At 33.3% G+C, this 23,790-nt stretch overlaps 1 protein-coding gene across 12 annotated transcripts in view; it reads left to right on the top strand.

Annotated features, from left to right (window-relative positions):
- The window catches only part of LOC130446395 (glutamate-gated chloride channel), a 135,245-nt gene that overhangs the window by 23,335 nt on the left and 88,120 nt on the right, over positions 1 to 23,790 (top strand). For all 12 annotated transcript variants that reach the window (XR_008910142.1, XM_056782630.1, XM_056782631.1 and 9 more), the window contains 2 exons: positions 11,919 to 12,008; positions 19,249 to 19,337. Coding sequence is in view for 11 of the 12 variants with exons in the window: in XM_056782630.1 (XP_056638608.1) it covers positions 11,929 to 12,008; positions 19,249 to 19,337 (169 nt within the window). In the remaining variant the exon portion in view is untranslated. The remainder of the gene's footprint in view (positions 1 to 11,918; positions 12,009 to 19,248; positions 19,338 to 23,790) is intronic.

Genomic DNA, 23,790 nt, shown 5'->3' on the forward strand with positions numbered 1-23,790 from the left:
CTTTAATTACAATCGGCACACATTTACACATACATGAGGTTGAACTTTTCAATCAATTGAATTTATTATTTATCGAAAATAATGCCCCAATGCGATTTTTCTCTAAAAATTGAAAAACTGAAAAACAATTGATTCGGCCCTTAGAGATAATACAAAGAGACAGTAAAGATACAGTTGAATTGATATACTGGGCTTTTCAGATAAAAGTATCCACCTTTAATAACTTTTGTAATACTGGTATTTAGAAAAAATCCAAAAACACGTCAATTTATGTTGGAAGGGGCAAGCATAAAGGCTTATTTAAACTTACTGGAAAAGCCACCCTCTCACCCCTAGCAGCATCCCCTTTATTTTTTTAAATTACTTTTCATATTTTTTATGTAAAATTTGGATACTCCTCTTTGAGCTGATTTCAAAAATGTATAATACTTGTAGGTTAAAGTGGTTAGTTTATGAGATAAACAATTTTTCTTTTAAGAGCACAAATTTTACTTATTATTTACTTTCACCTTATTTGCCTGTACTAAAATGGGTTGTACAACAGTTCAAACTCTTTAATCTTTTTAACTGTGCTATTTATTATGAAGTTACAATAAGTGTTCAAAATGAGTACCATTCACTTCCATACAATGGTATAATCTATTTTGAAATGCCTCTCTGACATTGCTTAATACGGCTGGATTTAATTGTCGACATTCATTTTCTATCCTCTCTCGTAAATCATCCAGAGATTCTGGTTGGGTAGCATAAACTTTTGTTTTTAAATACCCCCATAAAAAGAAGTCTAGCGGTGTTAAATCCGGTGACCTAGGTGGCCACTCCATCATCTGCCCCCTTCTACCTATCCAACGAGCGGGGAATGTTTCGTTTAAAAATTGTCGGACAGGCATAGCATAGTGTGGGGGAGCTCCGTCTTGTTGAAATACCAGTAAATCTTCGGAAAGGTTTTCATCATTTTCTATTATTGTTGTAATACGTGGGTAACTCAAGATATGATTCACCATTTAAATTTCCGTTGATGAAAAAAGGTCCGACAATGTGGTCACCTAGGATACCACACCAAATGTTTAACTTTTGGGGATGTTGTGTATGGAATTCACGCATAATATGTGGATCACTTTCAGCCCAATATCTACAATTATGCCTACTTACTAATTACCATTTAATGACCATGAGCATTCATCAGAAAAGCAAATATTGTTTAACAATTGTGGATTGTTATTGATAATTTGCGTCATTGATTCGCAAAATTCTAGACGACAATCAAAATCATCTTTATTCAACTCGTGCACCAACTTAACTTTGTATGGGTGGTACTTGAATTTATGTAGAACTCGGAAAACTGTAGAAGATGAAACACCGATCGCTCTACTTATTGTTGACAACGATTGGGGTTGTTGAGCCTCTAAGCTGACTTGCCCTAAAATTGCCACTTGGATTGCTTCGTTATTTACGAGTCCCTCTCGCTTATGCACTTTATTGCAAACAGACCCTGTTGTGGTAAATTTCTCCATCAGTTGAATTACATACTTATGAGTTGCATGTCTTCCGTCATGTAATTCGTTAAATATTCTAGCAACAGCTCTTGCACAATTATTATTTTGGTAGTATAAACCTACAATTTCAATTCTTTCTTGCAAAGAGTAAACCATTTCAGAGAAACAAAATAAATAATGTATCAAATTACACTATCAATAGTGACTACAAATTCTAGTTGACAATGTCAAACTTTAATAAAAAGTAGAGTTTTTTGTTGTTTGGATTTTTTAAGTAGAATAAATAGCACAGTTAAAAAGAGTTTGAACTGTTGTACAACCTCATTTTAGTACAGGCAAATAAGGTGAAAGTAAATAATAAGTAAAATTTGTGCTCTTAAAAAAAAATTGTTTATCTCATAAACTAACCACTTTAACCTACAAGTATTATACATTTTTGAAATCAGCTCAAAGAGGAGTATCCAAATTTTACATAAAAAATATGAAAAGTAATTTAAAAAAATAAAGGGTATGCTGCTAGGGGTGGGGAGGTGGCTTTTCCAGTAAGTTTAAATAAGCCATAATGCTTGCCCCTTCCAACATAAATTGACGTGTTTTTGGATTTTTTCTAAATACCAGTATTACAAAAGTTATTAAAGGTGGATACTTTTATCTGAAAAGCACTGTACTATACATATAAAATTATGTGTAGGTAATTATTTCAATTAATTAAACTTGAAATTTATAAAATTTGCTTAAACTATTAATCAATTAAATATTATTAATCGTTCAATTAAATTTATAAAAAAGTGTGACAACTTTGTCGCATATGAAGTTTGAAAATCACTTATTGAATTAGAAAAAATAATAATATACAAAGTGAAATATTCGATATGTATCTCTAAATCGATTTTTCCAAAGCCGGTCCAGGACTTTCCAGTCGATAGTAATGAAAGTGAAATTTTAATAAATAAAATTTATAACCAATTTCGCAAATCACTCTGTAAATTAAGAAAGAAGAGGAATTGACTCTTTTTAGTATCCAATACTAACAGTAAACTACTAACAGTAAATTAAAAAAATTATTTATTCATACTTGATTATACATCAAATTTTTTAAGATATTACAACCAAAAATCAGTTCACATACGAATACACTGCATGATAAAACTCTTAACTTTTATTATTCTTCTTACTAAGTATAAGTTGAGTTTCCTGATTTCTGCTAGATGAGTTAATGACTCTATCGATATCTGATGAAGCCAACCACTCCGTTCTCTCGTAGGTCTTACTTCGAGGTTTTTCCTTTCCTTCCTCCAAGTGATTTATGGGGATGCCATTAATTTCTAGACTCAATTTAACATCTCTGCTATCAACTGAGACACAAAGTTTAGTTTACTATAAAAACGACATTATCTCTTATTATTACAACAATATCTACTCTCGAATTTCGTTCAACTTTTTTATATCAAGAAATTTTCACATGTTGAAGCGCATCCGTTCATCGATTTTTAAGTTCACAGTTTTCTAGGTCTTTTTATACTCTGTTCTATGTCAAAGATCGTTAAAAAGACATTCTCCACATCTACCACATGGAAGTATTTCAAGGAAAGTGTGTCTTGAAAAGAGAAGTTAATGAGAATTTTCCCTGCAGCTTTAAGAGTTAAGAGGGTTACATCATATCGTCCTTTGAGAAGCGAATCTACTACTACTTAAGATAGAAGAGAAGAAAAAGTTAAAATGTGTGACGAATGATTACTTCGTAGCAGTGCCGGATTAAGGCAGCCCTGAATCTGTAGCAAATTCGGCTAGGCGTCCTAAGCTAGATACTCCTTAGCGAAGGAACTAAAATCCCTTTAAATCAAGGTATCACACGATCCGTTTTTTATTTAATATTTTGGAGGGGGTGCTTATAATTCAGGGAGTGTGCTTGAGGGGGATGATATTTTGATACTGTCAATTACCAAATAAACATCGACCTTTATCAGATTTTTTTACATAGTACATAAAAATGTTAAAATTGAATTCATTCCATATATATAAACCGCATTGTATATTAGTGTTAATAAATGACATCCATGATAGTTAAAAAAGAGCTATTTGAGTTATTGGCTGAAGCTGTGGGGTACAAAAAAGGCTCAGTCCACGTCTGGTACCCTGTTTAAACCAAACTCCATTACAGGCAGATACATTTTACTCGTCTATTCACGTTTTATAATTTAATATTCAATTACGGCAAGTTATCGAGGTATAATAATTTTTTTCCAGGTTGGACTAGAATTAAGTGCATCTGTCCAAATAATGGCGTGTAATGCAGTCCAATTTATAATAATTCGATTCGCTTTTTAACAAATACTATCTCGCATTAGATCTACATATTTTTTAAAGTATTTTTAAAAATAATAAACATATAAAATGAGGTATTTACGCCTAATGTAGATCAAATAAAATTGACGGCAATGGTTTCGAACCAGTTTTTATAATCGGCAATTGATATTAGAAGAACCATATCAATATTTTTAATATAAATTAACCAAACCAAAATTGTAAAATTCAGTATGAGTTCAGTCTTAGTTGTTCTATATTGTTAATTGTGTATAATTTTAAATTTCTTGTAAACATCGTAGTGTTTATGAAAAAGTGAGTTTACAAGAAACGATTCATACTTCACATAAAACTAATAATCACCGTAGAGTACATCGGTCGATAAGGAAGGAGATGATCCTATTTAAGGCCAACAACCTTTCTCACAATATCCAATGACACTGATTTTCGAATCAGTTTGTAAAGGTGGCAGTTTCAGAACAGGACACGGAATATTTTTCCTGCTGTCTGATATTTTTTCAGTGCGCTAAATAAAAAAATTAAATTGGAATTAATTAGAAGCAAAAACACTTATTTATGTTTAAAAATTTTCTAAACAACAAGAAACAACATAATTAGTAGGTATTAATACTTACAATTATTTGTATTTCATTCTTTAGAACTAAAGATGTCGAATAAGGCGGTTCGCAGATTTTTATTTTACTGATGGAATAACGCAGTGCAAGTGAGGAGGGTTAAACAATTTTTTTTTAACAATGCCATCTGAAAGTTGTTCGTTTTGAGTGTTCCATGTAGTGAAAGTGACAGTTCCGTACTGCAAAACAGTTTCGGGACGCTCATCAGCGATGAAAAGTTACTGGAATCCACGCCCCCTGATCTTACCGAAGAAAGCAATGCGGCCGTTCTTAATTCGTTGTCGGATAAATCTCGAAAAACAGTACGAGCTCTTTATCAAGTGGTGTCACAAGAAAAGGGCGAAAAATCCAACGGAAAACGTAGTGCTCGCTTATTTTTCAGAAAAATCTAAAATCTGTTCTACTTCATGGTCTACATTGATTAAAACTTCCCTTGAAATAAAACAAGATGTTCACATCAACAAATGTTCAAAGCCAAATTATACTAGCGAAAGAAAATAAATAATAGAGAATTATAAACATTTAATTTATTGATCAATATAATGTACATAATGATAGCTGCAATGTCAATATCAATTTATTAATTATTTGCAAAAAGTAATGTTGTGTCAACGTAATTGAAAAAGTTTTAGATCTTATGCGTCGTCTAAAAAATGTTGTGTATGCCTCGTCTGTTGCTCGTCTTGCTTGGCTTGTCTCGCAAGCACTTTCATTCCTTGGTATACAAATAATACTGTGATACTCCTATGTTTCTGTTTGATGGATTCTTATATTCTTCATTTGAAGAGCTTCATCTTCGAAGGTTTTTCAGTGTAAGCAAATTAGCGCCGCTTTCCACAAACATAGTTGCCGAAGAACGTTTTAACCCATGTCTGGTCTAATTTTCAGTACTTCATATATTTGGACGTAGATCTGCATATTTAAATTAGAGTGCACAGAGCTCGAATGTACATTCTTCATTGGTTGAACTTTCCTGATGGAAGCCAATTAAGTTCTGTCAACCATAAATTAAGTTATACAATAAGTCTCTCATTTTATTCTCTAACGTATCGTCTCGGATAACCTCAAGATCTGTTGTAGACTAACCGTTCTCAACGTCTTACTTAAGCAGTTCCAAATGTCCCTTGGACACTTGAAGTTCGATTATCCAAATTACGTATCCTTTTATATTAATTATAACTTTTGTATACAATAGAATTAGTATTTAAGAGAACATAAACTAGCATAGATTGTCATATATAGTCTTAGCATCGAACGAAAACAGTAGTCAGATTATTGAAACCGCTTTATTTATTGAAACATCTGCGCTATAGATCCCAAACAGTAAAATCATTTTTGCCAGTAGATATTATGCATCAAAAGCTTCGTATACAAAAGTGGTTACTTGTTCTGTCGTTGTAAGCTCGGACTTTTTTGGTATATAGCCCAGAACATAGTGGTGTTATAGATCTTTTTTGTATTCCCATGAAATACATGCGAAATAATTTCCAATCGGATTTATTATTAAACTCACCTTGACCCACCTTGACTATTGATAAACGATAATGGGAAAAAATTATTTTTACCATAAGAAAGCATCTTGAAATTGAATTGAAGTAATAACGAAATATTCTTCATTCAATCCTAGCCAGGCACCAAAGTCTCCTTAGACGTCCATAAATTACATATTTACATTTTTCCTTGAACTAGCGTGTTTTATAATGATTAAATGGAAATTTATTTCCCTCTCTCTCAATGAAATTAATTCTATTTCATATTAGCCGATTTGTAGGATAGAATCAAAATAATATTCACTAATAAACTGAACTAATTTATTCCTATTTATGAAAAGTCTTTTCCACCAGTATTGATTCTGAAACTAAATTAAACACTGTTACTAACTGCGTCTTGGTGACTTGAAATTACAGTTTTTTTTATCAAAAGAGGTGAAAATTGATAAATAAAGGAAAACACGAAATTTGATTAAAATATGCCCTATAATTTGGGTAATAGTACGTTAGATAATGTGAAGAACATGTATATAATAACTGCTATTCACCAACACATCGCTGTTCCCAGACAAATTTGATTTATAAATCTCACGTTCGCACCCGTACTGACGCTCACGTTCGAGCTAGAGTTCGCGTTAGAAACTATTATCGAGAGTTGCTACCCAAAGTTTGAGATATGGCAACACTGATATGCATATATTAAATCTGACTTTACTATCAAAAAATTTGACATTTTAAATGGTGAACGTACTTAGAATTTTTTACAGATTCTTTAAACATTCGTCTTGGTCAAAAATGGTAAAAATCAAAAACCTTTTGGAACAATCAAAACATTGAATTGGTGGGTTATCAGCCGTACAGTCCTTGTGAAGTCAACGTTTTTCTACATCTGAAAAAGTACGAGTTGATGCATCCAAATCACATGTTTTGGAGGTACCTCAATCAATAGAAAGAAATGCTTCAAAAATTGGTTTAAACGCATGCCAAAGTTTATTGATCTTAACAATAAGAATATTTTGGAAAGCAACTTTTCGATTTTGCCGTTGAAGATCAGCTAACCGTATTTGGGCCAACAAGAACGTTTATTTCTTATAAACAAAAAATATTTTCCATATTCAGATATTTCATTTGCATGGTAGAAGAAAAATCTAGTCTCCGTTCCATTTGTTTCAAATTTAATTTGTTAATATTGTTTCTATTTGTGGTTAAATTGTGTTATTTCTGCTGTGTATGCGTGTTTGGTCATCCTCCAGCGCGAACTCCAGCACAAGCGCGAATTCTCCTTATCAAACAACTGTTCAAGCTGAGGAAAAAGTTGAACATCACTCAGCTAGGGTGACAGGTCGGAAAGTATGGACGTTGTTGAGAAACTGGGAATGTGAGACCTCGAAAAATAAATTTTTGTAGGCCAAGAACCATTAATAGAAGAAGAAAATATGATTTTAAATTTAGTTGATCGAAGCAGTAAGCTTAAGGAATGTGGCAAGACAAACAAAAACGTCTTCTTAAATTACGTGGAGGATACTTAAAGAGCAACAGCTTATCATTAAAGACAAGTCCAAGAGCTCATGGCAGAGGATCTACTGGTTGGAGTGGATTTTTTGTCAAACATTATTAACATTTATTTAATTTTAATGTTTGGGCAGCAGCTTTAGATAACAAATTGATAGGTTATCACATTCTACCTGGAAATTTAAATGATAATATATACCTAGATTTATTAAGCAATCGGTTTAGTAACCATTTTCCGAATTGATGGATTGGTAGAGGTTGCAGAAACTCCGATTCATTGGCCTCCTGCGATTTTAATCCCTTGGATTATATAATTTGGTCGTATCTTAGAGAAAAAGTTTATGGTGAAGAGGTAAATTCACCTCAAGAATCAGAAGACAGAATTCAAAGTCACTTAATGACCTCATAGCTGACTCCAAATCGTTTAGAAGGTTAATGGACTCTTTAGAAGATAGGATAAACTTGTGTATTCTTGAAAACATTCTGAACACCTACTCTAATTGAATTTTTCTTGTAATTTTTAGTTTAATTAATACTTTATACCAGCATCGGTTATTACTTCATAATTTTCAATCAAAATATTCCGAAAACTGTATATAGTATCGAGTTTTATCAAAAGTACCTTTTTTGTTCTAAAATTAGATGATGTTCAAGTTCACTTGAAATTTTGCCTAATAAATCTAGTATTGCAAAAGTTATGTTCAATACTACTTGGTACGAACTGTATAACTAGCGCCCTCTATGAGAGTCAGACATAAAAACAAATTTATTGGATGTATCATCTTCCAAAGCATATTTGTATAAAATTGAGGCTAAATCGTGAAAAATGTGTATTTTTTTACCAAACAAACAACAAATATTTTTCAGGTTTCTATCTATCCTAGAAGTAGATTTTCATTGTACTTTCTAATTTGTTTTCCTATTAACGCGTGTTTTCCTTAGTTTTTTGAACTATTATGTATTGCCTGTTATAACTAAATAAATATTCAAATATTCTACATTGAAAAAGACAGTCGACCCGTTCGATGTCAAGGACAATTATTTAAAGCTACCTCGCGGGGTCGAAAGGACAGGAGGCGTTAGCGCACTATAATATTTATAAAGCAGTGATCGATACACAATAACGAAATTAAATAGACCGAAAAAAAAATTATCTAAAAAAAGGGAAGTTCACATAAACTTATTTTGTCACTAACATTTCCTTCCGTTTCCCGGATACGACCTTATAACAGGAAATATAACTCAACAGTTAAGGAATTCACCAACCTCTTAAATGAAGTATTCAGGCTTCATTACGTACCGATATAGTGAAGAACAGAAAAAGTGATAATGGTACCCAAACTAGGAATAACCAATTATTCAAAACCATACTTGATCATTTTGCTCCACATGAATTATATTTGGAACCATTCGCATAGGTTTTTCAGCCGGGATTTTCTCTTTCCACCTAAACCTGCTATCTTGCCTTCCACGATAAGCTGTAGCAAACCTTATGGCCTAGGTAGCACGCTTTTCTTTTCTTAATTGTTACAAGAAACTCTAAATCTTTAGCCATTCTTCTCGGTACCTCCATATTGGTTACTCAATCCAAGGTATTCTTGAAATGCGTCTATACAGCCACATTTCAAAAGCTTCTAATTTTTGTATTGTTCTACTTTTAGTGTCCACCCTTCCTCCACACCGTGAAGCAGCTCAGGTTGCGGTTGATCAAGAGCTTTCTCATTAATAGTTCTAGAAGTGTGTCGTGATTGATAGTTTCAAATGCTTTCTCGTAATAGATAAAGCAAGCATAAACATCGTTTTGTTGATCTAGACATTGTTGAATCAAGACCTGCATCGCAAAGAGGGGTTCCCGTGTCCCATAGCCGCATCTAAATCCAAACTGTATATGACCAAAAGCTCTTCTAATTTTGTTCTTATTCTGTAATGAAAAATTCTTCAGAATAACTTCAGGGTGTGTCTCATTAAGCTTATCAGGTGATATTCGTTGCACTTTTTTAGGGAGTAGATTTCAACCAATCGGATGGAATTTGACCGGTATCGAGATCTTATTAAGCAGATTAGATATTCAGATTATTCTCATTGATAATTTTCAAAAATTCAACAGGTATTTCTTCGCATCCTGTTGCTTTTCCATGCTTTGTTTGCTCTAGTGCTTTTATTTTCTCGGGTCCATCCAGATCAACAGTATTCATTGCGTGACGATCATCTGTGAACAAATTTTTGATGTAGGCTTTTCATATCTCAAACTGCTCTTCTTTGTCTATAATAATCTTGTTGTTTTCGTCAACCAATTTCCCAACCTGTCTTTTCCTGTTAGTACAGGTAAATATCTCTTGACATTTTTTCTTGACCATTTTTCTTTAGCCTCTTTCATATTTCTGTTGGCTGTTCTATCTATCTCTTTACAACGCTCGGGATTATTCTTATTTTCTCTTCATTCCTCGAATAGATGTAATATTTACTACTTGATCATAATGAACTTTTTACTAAAATTTTTAAAATATCAACCTGCTTATTATGTTCAGATAATAGATTCCTACCTGAAAGACCGTTCATTAAATAAGAATATTCGACTTATTGAAGTAGAGGTTCCTCAAGGCAGTATTTTGCGACTAAAACTGTACCTTTTACATAATTATGACATCCCTGTTACGGAAAATGGCTATATTTGCAGACACCGCAAAACTAGTTGTTGGAGAGGTTGTCAAGAATCTTCATAATTCAAATGACAAATCCAAATGCCTGGACTAATAAAGGGCGTATCAAAATCAATTAGGGAAAACCTGCAGGTATCAACTTCACCTCCCAGTTACACTAAACGATAAGTTTATCCCATATAAGAGAACTAACAAATATATAGAACTATACCTGGAAACAATTAACATTTAAAAAACAATACTGCTAACTGAAAAAAAAAACTCACAACTTACTTTTAAAAATAACGTGCTAGTATACAAGCAAATACTCAAATTGCTATGGACTCATGGTAGACCACTATGGGGCTGTACAAGTAATTATGCTTGACTGCAAAGAGTACAAAAGTGAATACTAAGGAAGATTGTTAACGCTTCGTGGTATATCCACAATCAAGATCTACACCAAGATCTCCATATAAAAACAGTCAGAGACGAGATTAAAAAGATTGCTGAAGGTGATAATCAAGACTCACTCCGCAGGTTCAAACACACGAAGCCTTTTGAACTTGTGTGAAAAGTTATATATCTTGAGTAAATCATTGGGAATACTTAGGATAGTAAAGTTCTTAGAAAATTGAGGTAAATGTGAAATGTCGGTTAATAGTAAGACCAGGAGCATTGTTCTGTCATTAGAAAAAAAATTATTTTGGCTCTATCTTTGGTGCTCTATTTTAATTATTCGATTTAATTATAAATTTTATCATTTATAATCCTTTGTAGATGATTGTTACAAAATTTTTATTTCTATGACGTTCCTTGTTCTTATAATGGATTCATCGTATCAATTTTCGTTTCGTTTGTATTCACGTTTTCCAATTTTGTTAAAAGGTATCTCTGAATGCGATATCCGCTGTCAACCACTAAAGATGTCTTCCAAAGTGTCCTTCCTCAAACTGCCATCTACTATATTCGAAACGGAAGCCGAGAATCGGATATAATTTATACGATTAATAAGAAAAAAACGTTTTTAGACGACGCCATTTGAAAGTTGTTCATTCTGTATTCATTTACATATCGAAAGTTGGGTTTTGAGCGTTCCATGTAGTTAAAGTGACAGTTCCGTACTGCAAAACACTTCCGGGACGTTCTAAAGTAGACAACTTGAACTTCCTTACATGTAACTCAAGACACTTCAGTGTTGACAGTTGACAATTTCACTTCGATGATTTTGCATAACCTTAAATTTTTAATTTTCTGAAATTATTTGTTTTATCCGTTTTGTTTTGTCTAAATTAATGAATAACAATGAATTATGATGGAAAAGAAAATCTGGAAAAGTTCTACTTTATGGTCTACATTCTCGATGATTAAAAGTACTCTCGCAATAAAACATCAACAAATATCCAAAACTCATCAATTTTCTGAAGAAACAAAACAAAGGATACACTACAAAAAAAATCAAAAACTTTAACTAGAGAACATATAATAGAATTCTTATTCATAACATTCTTATGCGTCGTATAAAAAATGTTGTGTACGCCGCGACTGAAATACTACTTTCAATCCTTGTCATACAAATAACTATTTCGACTCCTACAAATTTCTGCGTATTTGCCACGCTGTAATTGCAATAGATTGCACTTATAGCGGGAAATTCAATTACTATTAGGTGAATAGAATTGTTTTGAAAATATACATTCCGTAAGTTTGATGAAATAAATCAATTTGTATTATTTCTGAAGAACGAAAAAATTTGATCTTTTTAAAAGTAGTTGAACGATTTTCATATTTTAAAATTTCCAATTGAATTCGTATTTCAGGAATATATTTATTCTGTTTCAGATGTCCTAATATGGGTCAGCAGTCTTGGATGCTGGTGCGCATGGCTACAATATTTTTTGTGACTAATCAAACTTTAGCTCTATCCGATATGTGAGTACAATTTGCATTAAAATTGAATAAGAAAAAACTTTCCATCGATTCAATCATTGAGCCGAAATCTATGACCTTCAAGACTCAACTATTTAGAGTGTTGAGCCGGTGGCATAAGCCAAAAAATTTGTACAAATGATTATAGACTCAGTATTATACAGAATGGAAGTTTCGGATTATTTCTAGCTCGATCAGCTCCGAAAAACAATGAACGTGATCCGGTGACGCTTCCCAACATAACATAATAATTCAGCAACCGTATGCACGCTCAAATTAAGTACTTGGCTTTAAGTTTAGAAATGATAAGAACAAAAATTAAATAATTAGCAAAGGAAAACTGCATAAAGGACCATTACGAACAAGTAGAACTCTTACAAACGAAGGACGATAGCTTCTGACTACACAAAAACCACCCGCCTAAAAAATGACCAAAATGATTTTATAAATACCCAGGAGGAACTGGTTAAGACATGGAGAGGTTACGCATCCTAGGATAAGCATACCCACTGAAAACTTATCCGGCCCTCCCTTTATTCGATGTGAGGTAGAACACGACATAAAAGTAGCGAAGCTACTTGACCAGATGACATTCCCACCGAGGCTATAAAACTGTTCGAAGACGATAACATTGACATGTTGGTAAACCTTTTCGAAGACGTTCAACGATTGGTTCTACTCTACTTTTATAATGATTCCTAAGACATCGAAAGCGGTAAAATGCAGAGATAATTAACTGATTAGTTTAATGAGTCATATACTCAAGCTATTTCTCCGTATCCTTCACACAAGGATGTTCGGAAAGTTAGAAGAACTAAATGGAGTGACCCATTTTGGTTTCAAAAGCGGTTTGGGTACACGCGAAGCAGTTTTCTGCCTAAATATCGTGCTTTGACCAACGAAAAGACATTTACATCACATTCATCGACTACAAGAAGGCGTTTGATACCGTCAAGCATGACACTATGATAAAAACTCTGCAAAGCGCCAACGTCGACAGCAGAGATATAAGAATTATTCAAAATCTCTACTGGAACTAGAAAGCAAGGACTAGACTGAATCAGATACAGACTTCAAAGTTTTAAAAGGGGTACGTCAGGGGTGTGTTTTGTCTCCTATGCTGTTCAATCTCTATGTAGAGAATGTACTTACTGAGGCTCTTGAGGGCTCTGATTATGGCGTTAAAGTTAATGGATAACCACTGAATAATATTCGCTATGCGGACGATAAATGCAACAAAAACCAAGCGCATGGCAATAAGTAGAAATACAATTTTAAGTGTCCAACTGCATATAGATAACACGCCTATCGAGCAAGTGAAGACGTTCAACTATCTAGGGATAACTATAAATGAGAAATGGGACCCTCAGCAGGAAATTAATGCCGCATTGAACACGCAAGACACGCATCCTTTGACCCTCGGTATAGAATGGTCAAATGTTATGTGTGGTCAATTTTACTGTACGACATGGAAACATGGACATTAAATATATCGTCCATCAATAAACTATAAGCCTTCGAAATGTGAATCCTCCGAAGAATATTGCGTATACCATGGACAGACAGAGCGAGGATGTACTAAGAAGAACGGAGACTGAGAGAGAGCTCTTCAACTTGATCAAGGTGCGGAAGGTTGGTTCTTAGAGGAGAATGATATACAATACCCCAGATGATCATAACAAGGAAAGATCGAAGGAAAGGCATAGGCCGAAAACAAATGTCATGGCTACGCAATATAAAACACTGGACTGGCATAGATAGCACCCGCGAGCTGTGTCATGCCGCCACAAATAGGTGCAAGGAAGTAATCCTCAACTAATTTGATAGATACGTTGCTTCAGGAAATTTCCACCTTTTTGAAAGTATTGTGGAGATTAGTGTATATAATTTTATTTCTAGGAAGCCCTAATTGAAATTTAGTTTGAGGCATAACACGGTAATTCGTTACGCATAAACTAAATAGCTTCCATAGAAATTAATGTGCCGTCGCAAGAATGAAACTTGTGAAGAACTAAATCAATCTGGAACAATCAATGGACAACTTTCGATTTACTTCTTTTTACCTGGTATGGTTTCTCCCAGGCTGATTACAGTTTTGAATACAGTCCCTTCTAGCGCTGTGGCTCAAAAAATAACACCATATCACCCTCATAAATACACAGCTTGCTTTTAGGATGCAGGATTCAGAGTTCGGTGGCTGAGTCTCGATAACCATTTCATTGACCTCTGTTGTTTCGCGTGAACTTAGGCTAAATGGAAGTGTACTTCAGTATGCCTTTGTCTAGGTTAAGTATGAACTCGTGTTTTCTCATGAAATGAATTCCCAGGATTACTTCGTCTATGATATCAGCACTCATGTAGAAACGATGGCAAACCCAAGACTATTTCAACATTCGTTTTCTCTTTTGACCTCTAAGTTCTGGCCCGTTGTTGTGCGAATTTTCACTCCTGGTATGGATTCAACTTCTTTTCCTAATAGATCAGTGGATCCCTCTCAAATATTCGAGACGGTTTTTCAAGTCATCGACTTCTTTTGAGATGTTTTTTCACTTGTTTCGCTATTTGTCTCGTTCTTTCTACAGACTTCTAGAATACTGACTCTATTTTTGCGCATAGTGATAGTTTTTATTTGAATTTTATTATATTCTAGTTCTTGTTAGATACATACAAGTACTAGAATATTGGGGATAGCAGCAAATTTGGAGATGAGAGCGGATTCAGTTTTTTGTGATTTTGCTAATGCCTTCGATTGTGTTGATCATGAAATTCTGATTAACAAACTCAAGGTGTTCTCTTAAAATGGTTTATATCTTACCTTGAATGTCGAAAACAAGAAGCTAATGACAGAGTTTCAAGTAAATTTCCAGCTACCAGTGCAATGCCTCAGTGCTCATTTTTGGGTCCAGTTGTTTTTTCGCAATTCATTGACGATATCACAGACTTACGAATCAATGGTAGGACATATTTTCAAAAACACGAAATTCTATTTTTCCTCGCTCTTTTCATTTTAGAATCTGTTTGATTCATAAACACTTTCACGATTCATTCAGACCTATTCATGCCTTTTAATATTTTATCCATAATTTGAAACGATTCTAAGTAAGTCATTTTCGTACTCAACTGAAACTTCTTGAAATCCATTGTTGAATCCTCGTGTTCTATATTTGTTTTGAAACAAAATAATTGGGTCTTACTCATGATGATGATGATGATGATGAATACTTCCCAAAAGCTTGTAATTATAGTTCAATATAGAGTTCTAATTTCATTTAGCTCTTGGTAGATGATGTTGGAAAAGACTTTTCTTTGAACAATGTGGTTGCTTTGGAATCTCAAACACTGTGGTCATAATCTCTGATGAATTGTTTTGACATTTTGCGTATTCACAAAAAAATTCACTCGAATCACGTTTGAAAATATCATAACAATTGATAGAGTTTTCAATGACAATTTTTATACATAAATCTTCAATTCCGTATAGAATTTCCCTTGCTTCAAATAGCTGAGCACGTGGTTCTTGATCCGTATATATTCAAGAAAAGTCTTTGCCTTTCCACAATAATCATCTTTACAGGGTGATTGATTAGTATGATAGAGCTCAGTGCCTTCTTTGTCTTTTTAGATACCAATGTGAATGTTCCAGAATGTTGATCTATATTAAAGGAACACCCTATATTATATTTGAAAACAGTTCACAATAATATAGGGTTGTGATACATTCTACAAAGTATTTGAAAAGGTATAACCAATTTTCCATAGAAGTTCTATACCCTGCACAATATAAGAGAAATTGAAGAATGAAAATCTGTTGCGATCAAAGCATTCGAGTAGTGGTGAAAATTCTGGAACATTATTTATTTTGTTTATATTCATTGAATCTGATTTAGGGTGAATCAAAATACTAATACATTATTTTATTGGTTTGTACAAATCACCCTGTATTTTTGATGGATAAATGTCGCTACAGTTCTAAGAAAATTGACCAATTCGTCGAAAAAATAAAATGACTAACTACTATATAGGTTTTTGTTGAAAGAGAACTTCGATACGCCGATGTCTATAGGGCAAATGAAAACCTTTGTCGTTGATTGAAATTCAACATGAGTCAATATAATTGAATTTTATTTTGGTACAACTCAGCGAAAGGTCCTTGGGGAATTCGATCGGTTGAAATGATTATACGAGAATCACTAACGAGCAAATGTCATCGATATGTATTATTGATAGATGTTATAAACGGAAAACCAAATTTTGAGTGTCCTGGAGGCTATTCGCCATAAAAACTTCCAATATTATAATATGTTGTACGGGAAAATATGAAGAAAATATAATTAACAACGAGACTCATAGCAATAGTGATTTTGAATTCCGATATGTATAATTTATGAGGAGAAGCTTGATTAAAATTCTTGTTTTCATACAAAATCGAGAAGGGGATGCAAAAAATTCGACATAAAGATAATGTTGTAACAAGAAAAAAATTTTATCATACGAGTTATAGGCCTTTAAGGTTACAAAATCAGAACTAATATCATTAAGTATGTCCATGTAGTGCGTTTAACTGAATAAATACTATCTGAAGGCCAGGGGCGGCTTGTGCCCAACGGTTAACAATCCGTAACTTTTACAGGGACAACCTGTACAATCAACTAAAACGTACTCTTCGTTTAACTCCACAAAATTTATAGTTTAGGAGGTATGTAGATTTTTATATCGGTGCACATGCCAAGGTAACGGTTCGCCATAAAGAGATATTCTGAAGAAAATTATCATAAATTGTAATTATTTATTGAAAATACTTACGTATTGAAGCACAATGAAATATTTTTAATGGAACTGGATACTGTCGATTATGTTATTAATAAGAGGAAAAAACTGAAATTGAGGAAAATTTATCACGCACTATTTCTGCTTATAAATTAACACAAAATGGATGTTGATTCTTTGTTTGAATTGAACCGTGAGGATTTTCATCTGCCAATAAATGTAAATTAATAAAACCGTCTCGTGTGAAGCCAGCTTCATCAGTAAACAGTACTTTTTCATCAAATGTTTTATCGACTCGTTGTTTATCCAGAAACCAACGAGCGTATGTCACTCTTGTAGGAAAATCCTCTACTTCCATGACTTGCACTTTCTGGATGTTAATGGGGCGAAGAAGTTGCTCCTATGGACAGTTGTCGTTGATAGCTTAAATTATAGTGACATTTTGCTTGAGCTAGCTGGTAGGATCAGCATCAATTGCACTAATGCATTTTGCTCTAAAGCTGGTGTTCGTATAGTTCGTTGTTGACCTTCGCCATCTTTTTTTGGACACTCTCTAAAATAACATTTTATAAAAAATAATGGAACTAGGTTACTTAATTTATATGGACGAACCTTCAGAAAAATATCGTCCGTAGACTCTGGAGGTGTGTAGAAGTGAAACATGCCCACTACGAAATCAGTTGAAGGCTAACCTGTACCTCCTTTTAGTATTTCCAATGAATAATTACAATTTATGATAATTTTCTTCAGAATGTCTCTTTATGACGAACGGTTTCCATGAAAAATTAATCTCCTAAACCACGAATTTTATTGAGTTAAACATAGAGTAACATTTTGTTGAGGAATCGATTGAAAAATTTATTTTTGCTATATTAAGATACAAGAAATTATACAAGAAAGGATCATCAAATAGTACAAAACTATAGAAACCCACCCAAATCCACTACTAGAGGAGTTGTTAAGAGTTAACGCCACGAAACGCGAAAAGACTGAAAAAATGTTGGCCAATAGACCTAATATGAGGTGTAAGAGGTTGCATCACTGAGGATGTAAGCCTAACCAAGACATTGTAGATGTTAGATTATCTAGCACTCGCGATCAAATTAACCCATAGAATGTAAAAAAAATTCCGATTGGTTATAATAAAAAAATCTTTAGACTGTACAGGCTGTCCCTGTAGTGAATCGAATAACCTAGTTCCATTATTACTTATAAAATTGTATATTAGGGAGTATCTTACCAAAAAAGGATGGCGAAGCTCAACAACGGACTATACGAACACCAGCACCATTAGATGCTGATCCCACAACTAGCGCACGCAAAATGTCACTACAATTTAACCTATAAACCCAACTGTTTATAGGATATTTCAAGAGCAACTTCTTCACCCCTTTAACATCCATACCAAGGAAGTAGAGGATTTTCCTACAAGAGTGACATACGCTCGTTGGTTTCTGGATAAACAACGAGTCGATAAAACATTTGTTGAAAAAGTACTGTTTACTGATGAAGCTGGCTTCACACGAGACGGTTTTATTAATTTACATTTATTGGCAGATGAAAATCCTCACGGTTCAATTCAAACAAAGAATCAACATCCATTTTGTGTTAATTTATAGGTAGAAATAGTGCGTGATGAATTTTCCTAAACTTCAATTTTTTCCTCTTATAAATAACATAATCGACAGTATCGAGTTCCATTAAAAATGTTTCATTGTGCTTCAATACGTAAGTATTTTCACTAAATAATTACAATTTATGATAATTTTCTTCAGAATTTTTCTTTATAGCAAACCGTTCCCTTGGCATGTGCACCGATATAAAAATCTACATACCTCCTAAACTATAAATTTTGTGGAGTTAAGCAAAGAGTACGTTTTTGTTGATTGTACAGGTTGTCCCTGTAAAAGTTACGGATTGTTAACCGTTGGGCATGAGCCGCCACTGGCCTTCGGATAGTATTTATTCAGTTAAACGCACTACATGGACATACTTAATGATTTTAGTTCTGATTTCGTAACTTCAAAGGCTTATAATTCGTATGATAAATTTTTTTCTATGTTACAGCATTATCTTTATGGCGAATTTTTTGCATCCCCTTCGATTTTGTTTCGACTTTTAATCAAGCTTCTCATAAATTATACATTATGAATCTATTTCCTAGAATGAGTTCAAGTTATTGGAATTAAAATCTCGATTTTGATTCACATGGGCGTTTTTTCCTCAATTGCTATGAGTCTCGTTGTCAATTATATTTTCGTTCAATTTTCCCGTTGCTATCCATTGGGTATGATCCACCCCTGGTATTCAGATAGTAGAGAAAATGTTTCATGTCACAGTATTATTTTTACATCATGTGTTCATATATTTAATGGAAAATACCATTCATGACTATCATATTTCATTAGTTTCTTTCCTGATCAGGCTGATCTTCAGTACTCCTCTATTGCATCCTATTTTTTTATGCTTGTTTCAGATTTGAAGAAGGTAAATCCGACAAAGAAATTTTGGACAACCTTCTTAAAGCAACACGTTACGACAAGAGGCTTTTACCGCCTGTTAGAGGTAAGTTTTAGTAGAAACGGGCACTTGTCAGTGTTGCCTGGTAGATCGTTAGATAGAGATGATTTGACATGAATTGGATATGAATAAGGAATTTTCGACGTTGTTGTTTCTATGTTATTAGGTTAGATCTAAATATATCGCATTCCTTCAATATCAATATGTGCATAACCGAACTATTATACTGTAAATCAGATTGGATTGACGTAATTTATAATTAGTTATAGGTATTTCAAGTTCATTGGCCAAAAGTTTAAATTTCCATTAAATTTTTTTTCTACTTAATAATTGGTATAATCATTGGATTTTGAAAATATACTGAAACATGTAATTTTTTTGTTTAGTGGACACATATGTATAATTATAACGAATATACAGGGTGTCCTACGACGAGTTAAAACTATCAGTATATGGCAAAATATTTATAGCAAAATCATTTCGGTTTCGGATACGATCTTTTTAACTAAAATATTTGTTATTTTAATTACTTCACAGACTGAAGATAAACAGTTTACATTCAGTCTCTGAAGACGATAATTTGCGTATCGAAACGCGCGTCAGATAGTGTAATTGTGTAAATAGTGTATTCAGTATGAATATCGCCAACGGTTTCAGAAATTCCAACTTAACAGCTAAAGGTAGAGATGCGCATTTTTTTTAAAATGTTTCGTTGTTCCATAATATCCAACTTTTCCAAGTTTTCTCTTCTTCTTTAATCTTATGTTTAACTGCTTTTACAGCGTCTAAAAACATTTGTTTAACTTTGTCCTTTTATCTGTGCCCATACCAGTTCAATCGGGTTTAGTTCACAATGATATCGTAAATACGGTTATCAACCGTCCCATATTTCCCGGGACGGTCCCGTGTCCCACCTTGCCCCTCAGGAGAGGAAGCTTGAAAAAATTCGTGAAGGAAAACGATAAACAGTGACAAGAACTTGTCAAACATGTACCAACTACGTGGTTGTCATTAGGCCCAACCCTTGAGAAGATTTTAAAATTTTATCCTGCTCTTGTTTCATATTTTCTCTTTTTGGTAGAAAATTGCCTAAACGCGGGGCTTCGAAGATCAACCAGAAACATTTGATCACAAGAAACCACTGCATCTTTTCATTTTCATATATGTACCACTGAATTCTTTCTACCATGAAACGTTTAAAAGAAACAAATTATTGCCAGGAAAAAAGAACAATTCCTTGGTTCCCATCTAAAGATGGCCAAAGTTTTTATGACAACCTTTGCCACTATTTATATAATCAATTTGACTTCGGCGGTGATAACCTTTTAAAGAGAATATCTTGTCAATCTACAATAGATTATATCTCTGTTGACGGCTTTTTAGAAGCTGCCACTTCACTGGGTATACCGAGAGAAATCACCATAGATTATCTATTCTATGGTCATTCTGGTGTAGACCAGTTTTTTCCTGAAGATAGCAAGCTGGAGAAATGGGATCAAAAACCTTTTTGTCTTGCATACAAAAAAATTACATTGGAAAAAGTAGTGACTGATTAAGAATGTAAAAAATATTGCAGTCGTTAATTTTCTGTATTGTTTTCGTGAATATGGTTCGCTATAAGATTGTGGATAGCATTCGAAAATAGTATTTATGTGTTTCTTCCGATATAATTTCGAAATATAATATTTCGAAAATATATTCTGCCGTTCTTCAAAGGAGAAAACATTTACTGTCTTGGCTCGACGGATATTGAATTACTCCGAAGAGTGTGATGTCAATCGACCCTGTTTGTCGATATTAACATGCCCAATGCGTCGCAGTTGCAAGGGTTTGTATCCACTAACTAGTTTCGACGTTATTACGTCTCATCAGAGTAGGTTAACAACATTCGTTCTAACTTGAGACCCGAACTAAATATAACGTCAAAGAGCATCGCTATTTGGTTCGTGTAGTTAAACATTCCCCAGCGAACGCTAGTTGGCGCCATCCCCAATCCAACTGCGAACCATTGGAAGGGTAGAAATCTACCGTAGTCGCTGATAATATAGATTATGATGGTAAAATACTACTATACACCTCTGAAATAATTTCCAAATTTAATATTTCCAAAATATATTCACAATCCACAAACCACTGTCGAAAATTATTTTGAAATAATACCGGGTTACTTATGTTTTTCTTCAAATATCATCACTGTTCCAAAACTACACCCAAGTATGTTCATGAATTATTTTACAGTCAAATTTTCATGTCATATTTTAAGTATGCTACGAGAACTAATGTCCAAGTATGCATTAATCTGATGATATGCCACACGACGATCCTGCAATATCTGTTAATGCACAGCATCGATTTTTTCTGTCACTACAGCCGATTTTGGGCGAGTGAAATGCGATCACGATTGAATTCGGAAAACCAGCGAAACACGGTGGATCTAGATGGTGCTTCATCACCAAAAGTCGAACCAAGTTGATACTACACAAGAGAATGTTCCCGATTTGAGCTCATTTTTTGACCAAGATGAATGTTTCAAATATCTTTAAACAACTTTAAACAATAGTACTTCTATAACAACACGTTCTGAGTACGTTCAAGATTAAAAATGGCAAATTTTATTATGGTAATGACAGATTTGACGTATCCACACCAGTGTTGCCATATCTCAAACCTTAGGTAGCAACCTTGGTATATGGAAAACCTTAAATTGTATTTTCGGAGCATTTGTCAGGAAGAAATAAGATTAGAACAAAATTTCAACTTTTTTGACAAATTAGTTTAAACATTTTTCTATTGTTCTATACAAATTAAGGTTATGAAAGACCAATAAAAGCCCGGAAACTTGTATTTAAAATTATGAAAATTATAGGAAATATTTAGATTATTCTGTAATAATATATAAATTAACTATACTAAATTTTGGATCAGTAAATACATAAAAACAGATTATATTTAAATGAAATTTCACAAGACAAATTGATAAGAGAATAGAGTATAATAGAGTGGCCTGCCATATCTCCTGATTTATTTTTTTTTTTTTTAAAAAAAGCATTGAGTGCCAAGCAAAACCTAATAATGGGGATGAAGTAAAAAACAACACCCAGTCAAATGACAAATCAGTTGATGCATAATTCCCCATTAGTACTGAATGAGGAATATGCTCTAACAAAATATTAAATCAGATTGTTTATTTATTATTGTCGTTGTTTAACGTGAACCAAAAAGGAATTTACATATCACCAAATTACATTATCTAATAATCACAGTATAAATAATCTGCTTTACTCAAATAATGGCGTGTGGAATGAATTTCCAGATCAAGACGTAACATCCAGACGATAGAGCCACTTTAGCTGGATGAACTTTACCGAGACGGATCGATAACATTGTCAAGTCCTCATACCAATCTCACGAGATTAAATAGCGTCAGTTCGTCCCCAAAACTCATTCAATTTTTATTGTAGCATAGTGTAGATTTATCACAGAAAGCGGAATAATTGAAAAATTAATTTCAATCAAGTTACTCTAAAGAAGTAATCTAGGGCGCGCTTCTGATCGCTCAGTTTAAAACCTGCAGTACTTTACAACTAAGGGTCGAAAATATAATTGGAAGTGGTCAAAACATTCGTATTGATTAGCGTTTTAAGCTATTATGAAGTGAATCTCGGTTTTGTTAAATTTATATATCCTTAAAACACTTATAAACAAATTACGTTGTTTCTTTCATGAAAATTTGTACAATCAAACTTGTATAATTTATTAAAAGATAATATTTAAAAGGTCTACTACACCATTTTGAAGCTTAAGCTTTAACGTTTAATATGAGCTGTTTAAAATCTTCTTTATTCGAAACTTTTTTCATATTTCTTTTTGTGTAAGCTTTATAAACAATTAAATTGTTTATAACAAATTACGCGACCAGATTTCGGCTCGACATCCTCGAAAAATCGATTCGAGCCTTTTCCTATGTTTTTGAATGCGTAGAATCGATTTTTCTAGGATACCGAGCCGAAATCTGGTCACGTTATTTGTAATAAATAATTTATTTGTTTATTACATTTTAAAAGTTATCATCAAAAAAATGCGAAATTATTGCAAAATTCACGTTTTTTCTCAATTTATCGGTCATTACTTGGTTCCTACATGACGTAGAAAGACTTAAAGCGGCTCATTTTAAACTTTAAAGTAATCAAAATATTCGTATTACTAAGCACTTTAGGCTACTATGAAGTGCAATTCGTTTTTTCAAAATTCAAATATCCTTAAAACACTTAAGTTGGTTTGTTTCATGAAAAAGTGTACAGTGAAACTTCTGTAACCTATTAAGGGTCTATCACATCTCATTTTAAAGCTCAAACTTTAATGTTTAAAATGAGTCGTTTAAAATCTTTCTACGTCATGTAGAAACCAAGTAATGACCGATAAAGTGAGAAAAACGTCGATTTTGCAAAAATTTTACATTATATTGACGATAATTTTTTAAAAATTGATTTTTCGCAAA

This window comes from Diorhabda sublineata, chromosome 7, assembly GCF_026230105.1.
Source record: "Diorhabda sublineata isolate icDioSubl1.1 chromosome 7, icDioSubl1.1, whole genome shotgun sequence".
NCBI lineage: Eukaryota > Metazoa > Arthropoda > Insecta > Coleoptera > Chrysomelidae > Diorhabda > Diorhabda sublineata.